The sequence below is a fragment of the Gavialis gangeticus genome, unplaced genomic scaffold (assembly GCF_001723915.1).
Source record: "Gavialis gangeticus isolate Ggan-Ray unplaced genomic scaffold, GavGan_comp1, whole genome shotgun sequence".
Taxonomy (NCBI): domain Eukaryota; kingdom Metazoa; phylum Chordata; order Crocodylia; family Gavialidae; genus Gavialis; species Gavialis gangeticus.
Window position 1 is genome coordinate 89,348,850 of NW_017729022.1, and position 16,327 is coordinate 89,365,176.

Genomic DNA, 16,327 nt, shown 5'->3' on the forward strand with positions numbered 1-16,327 from the left:
TGCGCGCGCGCGCGCGCGGGGGGTGCGGGCCGGCTGCAGGCGCTGACCTCTGCCCCGGGGTAGGAAGGGGCCGCGCGCATCCGGGCCCGGGTTGGGGGCGGCGACGCCCTGCTGTGCCCACCCGAGGGCCCAGCTGCGGAGCCGCGCGGGAGTTTCCGTGGGATCCTAGGAAGCAGGAGGTCTAGTCCCAGCAGCTGCTCACAGCAGGGCCGTCCCCGGCTAGATCATCCCAGCCCAGGCTTTGCCTCGCCAAGGACCCTCCTGTGCTTGTCACTGGGCCTTGCAGAACCGCCCTGTCCCGCTGGACGCACCCCCCATGACCCCCGCAGGAGCAGAGCCGACCCCCAGGTGCCAAAGGCGACCTGCTGCCCTCTGTGCGGGTTGGCAGGACCAGGCCTCCCGCTGGTGCCCATTTAGAAACAGGTTTCCTGGGTGTGCTGTCTGAACTTGAAGCAGCAGGAGGAGCCACGGGCACCTGAAGCTGTCCTATTCGGGAATGGCTGACAGCAAGCGACCCATTCGCATAGACTTTGCCCGAAAGATGAGAATGGCAGAGTCACGGGATCAATGACATGGATGCGGCCTCGCCAGGGCACCATACAGGCAGAAAGCCACAGTAAATAAGAGCGGTGTCCCCTTGCACGGTACCTCCAGCCCCTTTTGGGGACTTGGGACAAGCTGGCTTGGCAATACAGCTTTCTGGTACTCTTCAAAAAAAGGATGAGGCAAGCTGCATGTTGAAAAAGTGCAAACATTCAATCAGCCGCTGTGCACGGAAGCCAGGATGAGTTCTGGCCTTCTGTCTTGGGGGATGGTACTCTGTGGTATTTGTATGAGGCAATAGCTCATAAAAAGTTTTGCAGAGTCCTTGCCCTGGGCAAATGGATTGCAACAGTTGGGGACAAGAGGAACATGCCCCTGCAGGAGTGCTGTAGATTACTTTAGACCAACAGTCTTGGTAGCAAACCTTTTTTGAGGGTCCATTACATGAAGAGAACCAAGATGGGTACAAAGCTGCATGTTTAAGAGGGAAGCATGACGTTGTTTCCAGGTGGTCTGTAGTTAAATCACTGCTCTACGTTTTGGGACACGGAGGCTATGTTTATACTATATCACCAAGTATAACAGTATATACATAATCTTATATTCTTTTACATTTTTAGTTAAGCCTGGGTCAGATTCCAGTGTGGATGCTCTTAAAGCAACCAAGATTTGCTTAAATCTGATCCCTTGCTAAATCAAACCATTCATATATCAGGATTTGGTGTAAAAACTGATTGAAATATTGATAGAAGAGTTTTTCTCTTCTTTAAATAAAGAAGGTTTAAAAGCACACCCATAGTAATTAAACCAGTTCAGCTTACAGGCAAGACCGCTGCACAAAGCTCTTAAAACCCTTTTTCCTTTGGGAGGGACTGTCAGGCTTCCACGGGAGTGCAGGTCTGTTCAACGCCCTTTCAGCATCCACTCCCTGCCATTGCATGACATAAGATACTGGGCAGGCAAGATGGGTTTATTTACAAGTCTGACCCTGTAAATGGCAATTCTTATGTTCTCATGCAAGATTTACACTACGCAATGTCAGAACCTCAGTGTGCACCTAAACTGAACCAGACTTGTACTCCTAAGAAGATAGACTTCCCAGGGAGTTGTGTAAAGCAGAATTTCAGAGAGCAAGATTATTTAAAATAAAGGCAATAGCTGCAACAATATGGAGGAATGGGTTGTCAAATACAGTTCTCCCAGATATGGGATGGAGTTCGATGATAATGAGTGTTGGCATTGCTGTGCTCACAGAATGGGCAGGACCTCAGAGATCTTTTCTCTCGCCTTCTCTTACTAACCTGGGCATGGGGTTGAAGAGCTTTGTGGTATCCAGCAGTCTCAAGGGATATTTTCACCCAAGGGAAAAATACTACGTTTGTAGCAGATCATAATAAATCCCGCTTTCCCTTTAACAGGCCAAAATAAAGATTATGAGGAAGTCTGGAGTTACCTGCCGAGTAATTTCATAGCTGTAAACTTGCCTTGTCTTCGTTTTTAAACTTGTTACGTGTTGGCAAAAGCTGAATAGAATTTCTTTGTACAAAGAAAAGGCACTTCTGGACCATCTCTACCGTGTAGTAAAAATATACCTTTTCTCATAAAAACAAGGCGTAAGCTTAACAGAAGTTTGAAGCTTCTGAGGTTAGCTGCTTTTACAAATAAAAAAAAACAGGTGAACCGAGGGGGTTGTAGTAGGTAGGTACTGGTATTTTAAGTGTGACTCATATTTTAAGTTGCTAAACACTTTCCACAAGAGAGGCCTCTTCTAGCCTATCCCTCAAGAAGCTCTAACTTACCTGTCTGCAGCATGATTTACAGTCAGCAATATTCATCTCACTGCAGAAGTGCCTTTTCTCTGCCCTGTATAATTCTATTCCACGTTTGCTGATCTTTGACGATTTGTGTCGTTCAAATTGCCATTGCCCCACCTTAAAAAGTTTCGCCCGCAACCATATTATACTAAGGGCTGCTTCAGTGGGACATAGTAAAGGACCCTAAAAATGCTTTGGCAAAAGTACGTACCATGGTTGTAGCAAGAGGAACAAAGACAAATTTGGGGGGTTTTTGTTTTTTATTTTTAGTTTAATCTTGCCTCGTAGATGGTGGTCAAATCTGTTCCTAAGAGATTTAGTCTCAAAGGAAGAATACTTATGCAAGGCTGATTTTGATTATAAAGCTGGTTCAGCGTCTCTGGGCTGGAAGATTCTGTCTGGCTTGGAAGTTGAAGTTACCTTCAAGTACTAAGAGTGCCCTGGCATATGTGAATAGCTGCATTTTAACAAAGAGATACATTTGGCTATTATATAAATACCATAGTGGTACATATTTGGTGTATGGTTATGCTTTTAAGTGAAAATAAGGACACTTCAACCCAGGAGAGTCCTCCTCCATGCTTCTCTGATTTGCATTTGAGTGCTCTTTTATTTTCCTTCAGGTAGGATACTAGGAACTGAGAGAAAGAGACAAGGTAATAAATTAATCCAAGTGATAATCTTTTGCTTGTGATGTAAATGTTAGTTTTGAGTGTTTTATGAACATAGGGACAGGCACTCATCGTTTTCCTGCAAAAACAGAAGGGAGGGACATGGATTTGAACTTTCTTCGGCTTCTTTGCAGTATATGAAGTTTTTTTGTGTAATTTTTTAAAATTTTCATGGTTTTATATTTTTATGGCTCAATAAATAATTACTTAGTAGGAATTGAAGTCATGATATAACTTTTCTCTTGCGAGAAAGTGAGTTAAATCTTAATAAAAATTAACAGAGGCATTAAGGAATAGCTTTAATTACAGCATCACTGCAGTGACTCTAAGGAAACCTATTCTGGCAAATGTATTTTCACACTTTTATTTGTTGCACTCTTGAATTTTTTTTTTAGGTCTTTGTTGGAAAAAAACAAAAACACAGAAATGTCTAAAATTACTCAACTAATGAAAAATGAGGCCTTCCTGGCTTATTCCACCTATACAGCCATTGTCCTTTTAAAAATGATGCTAATGAGTCTTATAACGATTTACTTCAGATTAGCAAGAAAGGTAAGAAGCCATGAATATAATGTGGTAGAATCCATTGAGTTTCACATTAAAATACAGTGTTATTAAAAGTGTTTCTTCCCCTTTCAGCTTTCAAATACTACTTTTTTTCCCCCCCTAATAATAATATTCAGTTATTTACTTTCCCCTGGTGGAGCTTCATTTATTGTCACAAATGGACTAGGTCTCCCATCCCAATTAAAAGACAGTTTCTTTTAAGCTTCAGTTGAGTTACCTTACCTCCCTGAAACTATTCCATTACTTTGTATAGAAATGCTTTCTCAACAGGGCTTTTACCTTGCTGCCCAGAACACACTAGAGTCAAGGTAAACAATAACGAGGGGATAAATGTATCATAGGCTGCGGACAGAGGTACCTTCCAATTTTACCTTTAAAAAGAGAGGGAGTTACTTCTCTGGAGTATGTCAGCTGCTTTCTGCTATATATGCTTGCTCTTATGGTTGCACGCCTCCAGGAATTTACTGAGTTCTCATCATTCCCTTTGAAGTCTGAGGGAGTTATGTTGAGTGCTTTAGCAGAACACAAATGTTCAGCATTTCTCAGTATCCAACCGTAATATCCTTATTTCCAAGAGTGCTGAGCACCAACAGCTGCTATTCATTTCCAATGATTTCATTAAGTACTTGGCACCTTTGAAATCCAGGCCAAAATAATTTGTCCAAATTGGACTGTGTTATTTTAAAACCCAGATTTCTGGGATCCCACCTCTATGCCCTAACTTTTGGAAAGCCAAGCTTCCCATGTAATCCTGGATGCAATCCAGGGAGTAGTTTAAAGTCTTTTAGTACTGTCGTGTTGCATAGCCACATTTGTTAAGAAGCAACGTTAATTTGGTTGTATTTAGTTTTGAAAAAGTGGATGATTTGTCCATTCATATCACTGCTGGTAAAAATCATTTTTATTTATCATTTAGTATGAACATTTCTAAGCTTTCTCTTAAAAAGCAGTAAGGTACTGCAGAAATAAGAGGCATCTGGTAGAGAGAGGAGGACCCAACATTTCAGTTCAGTTTTTCATTTATTTTTCCAGGGCTACTGATACTGCTAACAGTATCAGTAGACCTGGAAAAATAAATCCAGCATTCAGGTATGGTAGTGGCTCTCAACCAGGGTGCCTCAAGACCCTTTCAGGGGTGATGCAGCATAGGTGCTACCACTGCCACAGCCAGGTAAACTTCCCTATCCAAGTTGTGTGCAGCCAGATCAGGAAGGGCTGCAGCATGAGCATGTGTACTCCTATCTGCATTAGGGTTATCTGATAAATCTAAAGCAGTCAGGAGTGCCTGGCCCTGCAATAGCCCTTCCTGGTCTGATACTGCACACTGTCTCATGGAAACAGGCAAGCAGGGCATGTGGAACTGTCCTGTGACCCACCGTTTGCAGAAGCATGGCGGGGTTGGACCAGGAAGGGTAGTGGCAAGAGCAACGTTCCTGCGTGCATTAGGCTAGTAGTTCCCAAACTATGGGTTGTGGCCCACATGGGGTCACAACATTAGCAGCTGGGGTTGTGCTGCGGCACTCCCTGGGGCACCTGCAGAAAATGGGGAGCTGCAAATTGGGAGTGAGGGCCACCAGCAGGGCCAGGGGGCTGTGGTTCAGGAGTGAGGGACACCTGGGGGGGGGTGGGAGGGTTACCATTGGGGAGTGAGGGGTCATGCTGAGGAAATAGGGCCATGACTGGGGTCATGCTGAGGAAGTTTGGGAAGCACTGGTTTAGGCTTATCAACCAACCTTAATACAGGCTGGAGCATGCGCCTGTGCTGCAGCCCAGCTGTGCAGGAGGTATATGAGGCAGTTCCACCTGGTTGTGTGGGTGGCACTAGTGGCCTGGGTGAGAACCATTGAGATAAACTGAGGCAGCACAACTGGAGCTCTTAACCAGGGTGCTATCAAGTTAAAAAAGTTACTGAGGGTTACCTTGAATCTAAAAATTTGGAAAGCCACTGAGATACGTGATTCTTGCTGGAGTGCCCTCTCAGATATGCTTACCCAAAGCATATTGAATATAATGAATACCTGGAATTATACCTCGAAACAAACTGGCAAGCCATCAGGTTTGTGGCATGCAATTGTTGCTGTATATGGAATTCCACATGAAATCTACACTAGTTAAAATAAATGTGTTCTGGGACATACTGCTTCCAAGCAGAAAGTATTGTAGTATCCAATCTGGAGGTACCAGAGATTAATATAATTGGCAAGGTCCATACCTCAGAGGAAAGGTAGCAATCTCCCAATTTATCAGCAGATGAAAGGAAGAACCTTTCCAGGCTACTACTGCCAGCTGCAAATCTATGGAAAGCAAGTGACCCAAAAGGATTTCCAAGGCTGCAAGCATTAGTAATAGCAGGTAGATATATCTGGTCAATGTATGCAGCAACTTTCTCATCTTCCATCTCTCCTAGAATGTTTTTTTCAAGTACAAGCGTGAGTTAATGAGACTACTAGGAACTGAAGGCATTCACTAAGAAAGATTTATGTTGTTGCAGAAATGTTTTGGGTCCTAGCTAGACCAGCTGCATTTCTTCTGAAGTATCTGATTGGTGTTTCTTTGAATAGGCATTTTCTAATCCAGAGGATATAACTGCACTTGGCAATTATGAGACTGCTAAAAAGTACCTGCGGACTGACCCAGACGTTGAACGTGTGCGCAGGTAACAATAGTGCAAGTACACTGGATGGTTTAATGGGAAACAGAATAAGACTGTTTTTGAGTAGCAGCCCCCTTATTTTTGTTGTCTTAGATGGTAATCTGATACTTTAAGGGACTAAATCCTACTAGCAAGTGTACCAAAAATAAATAATTAACCAGTGAGGTGGCTGTGGGCCTAATTTAAGGTAGTACCTGCATGTGCATTAATGCAGTTTTCCTAATGTGCATTAAATTTAGTACCTCCAATGTGAGGTGCTAAATTAATGTACATTAGTGCAAGCATCCAGCTGCTTGGGGACCCTCCGGTTGTGCCCCGCTGGTGCCCTCCCAGACTCAGGAGGCACCAGTTGCCCATGCTGAAAGGTAAGAATCCCCACCCCCGTTCTGGGCTTCCCCAAACTGCTTATCCCCAGAGACTCCCCCAGCTCCCCCTTGCCTCTCCCCTGCACTTATTTGTGGCTGCCTGCACTGAGAAGGGTTAACCTGCCAATCCAGCTCCTGCTGCTGCCACTGCTGCTCTTCAGACCAGCGAAAAAGAAGATCCTAGGGGGCCTAACAGGGTGTTTACACTAGTGTAACAGGAGCTGGGTAACAGATCAGAGATGTCTCTTGACATAATGCAAAGAAAACTGTGAGGAAGATGAGTAGGGCTTATCTGTTAAAGCTGCAGTGCAAAATAATAAGGGGTCCATTCTAGTAGGATGTTACACTGAGTAGGAGTTGACACTTCTCTTTGCAGAAAACTTTACTAACAATGTTCTAGCCTTACAAGATATGGATGAGCCAAGAGTATGGTGTACTGGTAGCAAAATAGTAGTGTGTCACTTAACAATATGTATATTAGACTTTGGGAGCATTTCTAGTCTATCATGGATCTTTCTCTTTGGGCTGAATATTCCTTTGCAGTTTTTCGATCCTTTATGTAGCTTGTGGGTTCATTTCTGATCCCGTTGCCAAAAACAGTATATACAGATACTTTTTGACAAATCAGTGCTTCTGATATTTAAATATTAAATATTTCTCCTGTTTGGTGTCCTATGTGGCCACACAGGAGACCCAGGTTCAGTTCCTGGGCATTTATACAAGTACAGCCAGAGAGGCACCAAATGTATGGACCTGGTCTGGCCTTTGGATTCTGTCTCAGTGGCCTAAAGGGGGATGGAAGGTCTGGGCAGCCTCCACTCCTCCAAAAAACTCCTGCCTAGCCATGTGCATCAAAAGTCTGGGTGACTTCTCATGCATACACCATGATGGGGAAGGATCAGCGATTGCCAAACAAAACATTTCTCATGTTCTTAGTCTTTAATGAAGGTTAATACCTTATTTGACAATATCATCTTTTAAATAATAGGTTTTTAAGAATTAAAAAGGCTAATAAACATGCACCATGACTATTTGCTTTAAGGGTCTTTAATATACAGTTCTACTTTTATATCAACTACTGTGGTGAGAGTCAACAAATATAAATCAAGGCAAAGATTTTGAACATAAGTATCAAGACTCTTGAACATGTAGCTTGGGATCTTAGGCTTTGCCATTTTGCAACGATAGATGCATGTAGTTCTAGAAAGTCTGTTACTGAATCATTCATATCTGGCTTCCCAACCTATAGGCTTTGCAGTGGTTGCCAAATTAAGGACAAGTCGCTCAGCTGTTTCCTGTGGTTTTTACTTCTAAGGGCACTGCTTCTGCACCCTAGGCTCAACAGCCATCCTATGTAACTGATTAAAGAAGTGATATTTTGAAATTAATGTGACAGCAAATGGCTGCAGCATCTTGGTGGGCCTCTGCACAAGTTTGCTTCAACTTTTTATAACCCTGTATACTTCTCAAACCCTCATCTTCTCAGAGGACCTGACTTTGTGGAAAATTCCAGTTCTAGCATATTAACATGCATCTTCTGGATAAAATTTTCAGAAAAAGAGATTTTGCTCTGAGTGAAAATTAGAGTCTGGCAACTTTTCCGTGAGGGCACTGACCCAAAGTTCCCCTTTGCCCCTTCGTTGTGCAACAAGTAGCTTGGCAGGTGTCCATTTGACTGATAAAAGCAGCTGCACTTTAGTGACAAGTTCTTTCTGTATGTTTGTAGTTGTTGAAAGGATGATAAGGGCTATGTAAACCCTGAGTATTAATGTTGCTGTCATGTTAAATTTTCCATGACAATTAAGCCATTACTTCAATAAAAATTACCCTAGTAGAATTGCAGGTGGAGGTTATTTAAGATTCAGTTCTAAAACCTGCTCCAGCAAGCCACAGATCTCAATGGTGAGAATTCTTCCTAACCGTTAACAGCCACATATTTGATATTTGTAGAACAAGTTGGTTTTTTTGTTGTTGCCATTTGTTTGGAGATTTTTGTTGTTTGCTTGTTTGTTTAGTTTGGGGGAATTTTTGGTACACATGTATTTTTTAATTTTTTTTTTATTTTATTTTATTTTTTTTTTTGCTACAGTGGTTGAATACAACTTAGGTATGCAAACTAAAACTAGTTTTAATATTATGTGTCATTTTGCTTCTGCAAGCCTCATGACAACTGCACAGAATTAAACATAATTATATGGGTGATGTGTGTTTGGATTTGTGGCTGTAAGAGGTCTAACAGCATGTATGTGTTTTGTGACTGTTTTGGAGGTGCAAGAGGCCTAACGGGATATGTGTTTTATGTGTTTAGTTGCTGTTTTGGAAAACTTTAACAGAAAGATGGTGCTTTTAATGGGTGTGAGTTCAAAAGGCAGACGTAAAATCACATCTAATCTCTTTCTGGCTTGGGTGAAACCTAACATAATCAGAAACCCTTATAGGTTGTGCCAGTAAGCAAAGATCTAGTCTGAATTAAAACTTCTCAAAGGTTCTGGAGAGAGAGGGGGAGCATTGGAAGAAAGTACCATTTCAGAACTGGGCTATTGATTTTTGGTCCGTTTCTAATAAATTACATTATGGTATCAGTATGCAATTACACTATGAATTACAAAACATAATAAAATGAGTATAGCAGCTGAAAGCTATGTTGGTTGGCAAAAATCAACAAGAAGAACAAATGTGGCCTTCGTTAAATCAAAGTGCTCAAGAATAACATTCTCCAAGGTGACTGGACTTCAGGCAATTTGACTAAAAGTATTTGTACATTTAAGTTTACCGTGAAAATGGAATCGTAAAAGCAGTGCTATCAAGTATGGGAACAAGAATATACAATATTAAAAATAATCAGATTTTACATACAGCATACTTTAACTTTAGGGGAGTGCCTTTCAGACAAACTGTGTACCCAACACAGTACAGGAGTTAAATCATAACATTAAAAGAAAAAATAAAAGACTAAAAGGAGGAGAAAGTGAAAACATTACTCGTAAGCAGAGCCAAGTGAGGGGGAAGAAGTTAAACATGTGCATTGCGACTTTAATGAGTGGTACTACTTGGAAAATGCAATAACATTTTCAGACTTATTCTGCAAAGTATAACATTGCAAAACAACTTCGCTTCTTTCCCCAGATGCCACTTGAATGATCTTGAGAATATTGTTCCGTTTATTGGCATTGGTCTGCTGTATGCCCTGAGTGGTCCTGATCTGTCCACAGCCTTGCTGCACTTCAGGATCTTCGTCATGGCAAGACTTTTTCATACAATTGCATACGTGACACCACTCCCCCAGCCCAGCAGAGGTTTGTCTTGGCTTGTTGGATTTGTGGTCACCATTTCCATGGCATGCAGGGGACTGACAACTGGGTTGTACCTGTAATGAAAACACTCAGTCTCTTTGTACTGTTCAGCATTCCACATGACATTTCCAGCATTATGTTAGATTTAACAGCACCCTTCTTGCATGGAGATATCTCATTTTTGCTACAGTTTTTACATGGTGGTCAAAACTGCATTTTTTTAAACAAAGGGGTTCTTCATTCCTGTTGAAAAAATTTTTAAAGCAAAATTTCCCTTCTGCTGTCCTCCCTGTTCACAGGCTGCTTTGCCAACATGTTAGGTTGAATGGTCTCTCTATGATTTGTTGAAGACTTATGATTCTAACCATATGACAATAGTAGATTAATGGCATGTGTGGTAATTTTCTACACATTCACTATTTTGGCTGTAGCTCTGAAGCCTAAATCAATAAAGACAAGAGAAAAAAAATAAGGTTGTTTGCTTTTTTGTTTTCATTTTGACGCTACTAACTGTGACCAGCAAATAGAATGTCACAATGTATGAGAGAGAAACTCACATCATACAGTTTGTTGAGGAATATTTACATTAATAATAAGATTCAGCCAGTAATGCCAGGCGTATTGAAAACAAATCTTTGATGAAATTGGTGTTTGTATAATCCACCATGGGATTAAAAATCCAAATCACAGTAGTTCGATTTTCTAAGCCTAACAGACTTTAAAAAAAATGCTCTGGGCTAAATTCTGTGTTATGGCATAGGAGAAAACATGAAGAAGCTCAAGACTTACACCAGTTTTAAAATGGCAGAACAGAATGGCCCTTTTGTGGAGGGCTGTCTTTCTCTTAGGAGAAATCAACATAAAAACAAGAGCTACACTCATGTTTAGTCCTAATAAAAAAAAAAGGCATATAATGAGTGCATGCATCATAGTATTTCATAAATAGATCTCTAATAAAAAATCTTGGGTCTAGAACTGCATTGCCAAGTAGATCTGCATTTGCCCAGACTTTTCATAAAACACCAAACCTGTGGTTGACTCTTCCTTGTAACCTTTTGTTATTACTTTGTTTTATTTACCATATTTATTTGCATCCAAGGTAAGTTTCCCCCTCTTCCCCCACCCCCACATCAACACGAGGGGGGAAAGTTTCATCTTAGAGTTGAGTACCAGCTTCAGGCAGGTGATAGCTCAGCTCTGTCTTCAACTATGGGACCAAAGCTGGAGCTGAGGCACTGCCTGGTCAGATGCAGGGTAGCTTGTGCAGTGGGGGGTGGGGGGGGTGGTCATGGCCAGGGAAGTGTGGGGAGACCTTCAGGGGTCTGAGGGGAGAATGCATAGCCTCCCCCCCACCTCCCTGCTGCTCGCCACCTTTCTTTCCCTCTATACCATATACCCCCAGCACCACCCCCCACCTGGCCAGGCCCAGAGCTGCTGCTGCCATTTCTGCCTGGCTGGACTGGGCCAGAGCCAGAGCTGCCACCACTGACCTCCTCAGAGTTGGAACCAGAGCTGTTGCAGAAGGTAAGCAGGTGGGAGGGGGGAGTTGAAGCTTCAGGGGAGCAGGCAACAGGAGGCAGGCACTAGGGAGGGGCTGGTGACAAGCACAGGAATGGAGGGAGGCAAATGGCAAGGGGGATAGTGGGTAAGCACATATACAAGAAAGGTAAATGGCAGGGGGGCAGGCAGGAACAGTGCGGGGGGGGCAAGGGGCAAAGGTCTGGCCCCTCACGCTCTGCCACTGTTTTCCCTTGTACAGGGAATTTAAGATGTCCAATAGTTAGATTCTGTACATGGAAAATGATAAATTTATAATTTTGTTATATAACTCTATATAATGTCTATACCATGTATAGAATCTAATTCTTGAGGTTTATCTTAAATTTGAAGCTCTCTTGGATTTGGATAAAACTGGTATTTTGTAGCCTTTCTCAATATCTCTGTATTTGCATACATATTTGTTTAAAGAAGATTTAAAAAAATGCCACTGAACTATACTGGTAATATATGGGTTATTACAACTAAGACTGGGATTTTAATCCTAGAAGCCAATAGCTCTTTCTCTTTCTATAATCCAAAATTTGGATCTTACATTGAGTCATGCTTCTGGCTAGGCTAGACAGTCCCAAGAACATGCTATCTCCTTTCTCTTCTTTCCAAGAGCTACTTTTCCTTTATGTATAGTGAAACTACAGGACTGCAATGCATGTATGACAATTTAGGCCTACAGCTCTACCCTTAATTGTAAGCTTATCTCTGGCAACCAGGTAAAAGTTCAGAAAATGTTACCATAACCTGCAACAGGGAGTGTTGATAAAGAGGCACAAAAAGCCAGAGTTAGTCCAAACAAGGTTTTATAGTGCAACTTGAGACTGGTCACATCTCTTAAGCAGGGGACTGGAAGCAAAGAGCCAAAACTGGTGCATCAGAAATTAGGCCTGATGGGTGAATGAAGTAATAAAAGGATGTAATTGGGGTACTATAACATAAAGAGGTGAATTCACCTCATCGTTTTTGGAGTTTTAAGAAAAGACTTGACAGCAAATCAGCAAAATGGACTCAGTAAGGGAATCCTTGGGAAAAGGCCTGCTGGCCTTGGATTGACTCCAGGGACTCTTTTTAGTTGGTGAACTTTGATCAGTGGAACATCCTGACAAGCATGCTGAGGATGCCAGACTGTCACCAGCACAACAGCAAGCACTCTAATTTGATACACCTAAATTTTGCTTTTTTCTTTCTCATCCTTGTGTACGTCTTTTCTGTTCAGTGTCCTCACACTACCTTGTGTCTGTTTTTCTTTCCCTAACTCTGCTTTTCATGTGATTCTGAGACCAACTACCCTATGATACCAGCATACTAAGATTAGACAGCCTATCCAGCTATACCTATGCTTAGGATGAACAGTAAAAGCCACAAACTTGAGTAGACTGCTTGGCCAGATGATGTCATGTACCAGGCAAGCAAGTCAAAGCCTAAAGCAACAGCTGTCATGACTGACTTGCCTGCCCAGAGGATCGCTAAGTGACTGTCTAGCCACCTTATGTCTTGAGAATATCAACAAAAGCTATATTTTTCCTTTTACTATACTATCTCTTCTCCCCCATTTTGTCTGTCTTGTCAAAATCAAGAAAGTAACCACCTTTCTCATAGCAATCAACCTGAAATCCAACAAAAGCACCAACATTTTCTTTCCTACCAGGAAGGGTTGTCTGACATAATTGCATTATAACTGAAAGTCCTGTCTCTAGCAAAAGGATTTAAATAGGTTTTAATCAAGTTTGTCTGGAAAAACCACTCACTTCCAGCTTCAGAGTGACTTTATTCTTTTTTTCCTTGGTGAATCTGAATCAATATAGTACCAGGTTTTGGCCTGAATTTTCAGGTATATTTGCCATGAGATTAAGTGGACAAAGGGCTCTGTGTTCAAAACTCTCAGCCTTGTTTAATGTTGTGTGGAGACAGGTTCATGTGAACATATTAGACTTCTGGCTCAATTTACTACTGCATAGGAATTTACAGACACACTAACTACAATTTCCCAAGTAAGTCCAGAAGATGACCACCAAGCGTGATTCTGTCAGCTGATTACCATTCCTGTTTCCCAATATCCTCCCTCCTAACTTGGGCTTCTTAACTACAAGGTGGAAGACCTGAAGTATTGCTTCTGGAAAGGAATGTTCCTTGCCTCATGACACAGCAGAGATCCCACGCCATTGAGAGATTCTCATTGATGCGCTTCTTCAAGGGGAGAAAAGGCAACACGATCATATTCATAAATGCTAATTTGAAACTCTGCACTACATTTCTTCACAGAGAAAGAACTTTTGAAAGAGAGATACCTGGAGCCTTGCTTTATTCGTGTGCTTATGTGAAAAATAAGAAACTGTTATTTGCTCAACAGTATGTAAAAGAAACTATCTACTTATGGGGATTCAATATTATTCTTTGTTTTTCTTATAGCTGGTTATTTAAAATGGTATGTTTTGTTTCTCCTTGCTCTGCATAAAAACCCATGTGTATGAGCACATCTGTATCAATCCACAAAATTTAGTCTGTACCTAACAGTTTCAAAAAACCTGATTTCCAAGTCAATGGAAAAATTTTAAAGTGGCCCTTCTGGAAAAGCTTTTGGCTTTAAAATATGTGAAGAACCAATATCTTTTTCGGGGGGGGGGGGGGGGGGGGGGGGGGGGGGGGGGGGGGGTGAGGGAGTGGTAAAGGGCAGAGGATTTTATAAGGCAGCTAATCTTAACAGAAAAAGGGGTTGTTTTATATTAAAATAAACTAGCACAAGTTGTGGTAGATGAAGCAGGGTTGAGCTGAATTTTAAAAGATCTGTCTATTGCTAGGGAAGTTCTCTCAGACAGAATATGTACATTGAGACCTGGACCTGGTAATGAACATAATAGGCCATAAAAATCTGCCTTTATCCAGTTACAGGTGGGACCTTGTGCCTAATAAAGGGACAGCCATTGTTTGCTTTTAGTTTAAAATGCATTTAGCACCCAATATGATGGAAGTAGTGCATTATCTAAATATGGGGCTTCGGTGTGAAAAGCCTAGTTGCATGATTTTTTTTTACAATTCTAACTTTTTTATGTATGAAACTATAAGTGTTTTACAGTGTAAGGTGCATGACCAACACCTTGGGAATGGAGTCCTTTGGACCCATCCACTGCAGAGGCAAGTCTTATTGCTTGTATCAGTTCGTTAGATAACAAAATGAGGAGAATCTAACAAAATAAGGCTTTGTTTCTGGCTCTGACCAGCCGACTCTCTTTGTCAGCCCAGCTGTATACAACTGTGATGTGTCTGGTGAGGTCTTAGGGGACTGGTGCTTGGGACTTCATATTTTGATGCTAGTAGGGATTTCCATGCACTGGAATTCAAGTAACCAATATAATTTCCCATATTGAAGCCTGGCCTGGGTACTGGCGCTAGCCCTCATGGCATGCCCTGCAGTGAACATTATCGGACTTGTCTTAGCTATAAACAGATAAGATCCTAGTTCTTTTGGAAGTTGCAATGTAGTTTAAATTGTATCTAGTAAGGGTGTGCGAAAAGGCTGTATCCGATTTGGTTTCGGCACAAGCCCGAATCTGAAGATCCGATGCTGAGTCGGAGAATCAGTGATTTGGCCATAGACACAGTTTTAAATGTTTTTTCTACATACCTCCAGGTACCAGGCATGGCTCATGAATGCTGTGATGGTGGGGTGGATGGAGCATCACACAGGAGCAGGGGAGGCCCGCGTACTTGGTGGCAAACTTAGAAGTGGACCAGAAGTACTTATGGTTCATTTCCAGGTTCACTGTCAAGCATGCAGGGCACCCCCCCCACACACCCTGTGCCCTCCTTGGCTTGGTGATAGGCTGCAGGGGGACCCTGGGTCCCCCCCCCAGGAGGCACCAGTTGGCAAGCTGGGGCAGGGGTCATGGGGGAACCCCCCTGCATGCTCCCTGGCAAACCTGGAAGTGGACCGCAAGTACTTCTGGTCCACTTCCAGGTCTGCTGCTGAGTGCACTGGGAACCCCCCAGCACTCCTGTGGGACACTCCACTGCTCTAGCATCTCAGCATTCACAAGCCACCTGGTACCTTGAGGTATGTAGAAAAAACATTTAAAACTGTGTCTGTGTTTGAATCTCCAAATCTTTCCAGATCTTTTGGAATAGATTTGGAGGGCTCCAATTTGATTCAGAGAGATTAAAGGGTCTCTCCTAAGGGAGAGATTACTGCACCTTATTAAAGGGAGATTACTGCACCTGCTCCCTTATTAAAGGGAGATTACTTCACCTCCATCCTGCAAGCCACTCCAGGTGCAGCTGCTTTTATCAGCATTTGCCACTGTCAGAGTCAACCAAGTGCTGGTGGAAGGGAATGGAGGTGTAGGTTTGCTGTGGGGGGGAAGGACAGAGAGCTAAAATTAGTCTCTGATCTTCCTAAATTCCCCAGCACACCCTGGAAGCCCCTCAACCCCCAATTCTGCCAAACCTTCCTGGAATCCCTAACACCCCATGGATCATATCTCCCCCCTCCGCTACCCTTGCACATTGTGCCTGCCTCCTCACCCTTCACGGGTCACACCTGCCCCTCACCTGTGGGTCATGCTTGTCCCCCACCCCACATGTGTAATTTGGGCCTGCCCCACCACTCCTCGTGGATTGTACCTGACCCTTCTGCTGCAACCAGGGATCACATCTGCACCCACCCCACCCACAGATTGCACCCTCCCAACCCCCAGCAGACCCTTTTTGCCTTTTGTCCGTTAGCCTGCCCTTTTCACAGTGTGTTTGGAACTTTGAACACAGAACATATGACATCAGCAGTCTCCCAATTTCCTGCTTTTGCCTCTGGTCTTTTTTGCACCCTAATTCCTTTTTTCTGCTGTCTGTAAGTTAAAAGAAAGCTAGAAGAAGAAAC

The 16,327-nt window shown here is 42.7% G+C and overlaps 1 protein-coding gene across 1 annotated transcript; it reads left to right on the forward strand.

Moving 5' to 3' along the window:
• Positions 1 to 3,388: 3,388 nt before the first annotated feature.
• On the forward strand, positions 3,389 to 10,378 carry MGST1 (microsomal glutathione S-transferase 1). The gene is made up of 3 exons (XM_019515597.1): positions 3,389 to 3,580; positions 6,157 to 6,251; positions 9,740 to 10,378. The coding sequence occupies exons 1-3, from the start codon at positions 3,455 to 3,457 to the stop codon at positions 9,984 to 9,986; spliced, it is 468 nt and encodes a 155-aa protein (XP_019371142.1). The 5' UTR covers positions 3,389 to 3,454; the 3' UTR covers positions 9,987 to 10,378.
• Positions 10,379 to 16,327: the final 5,949 nt, after the last annotated feature.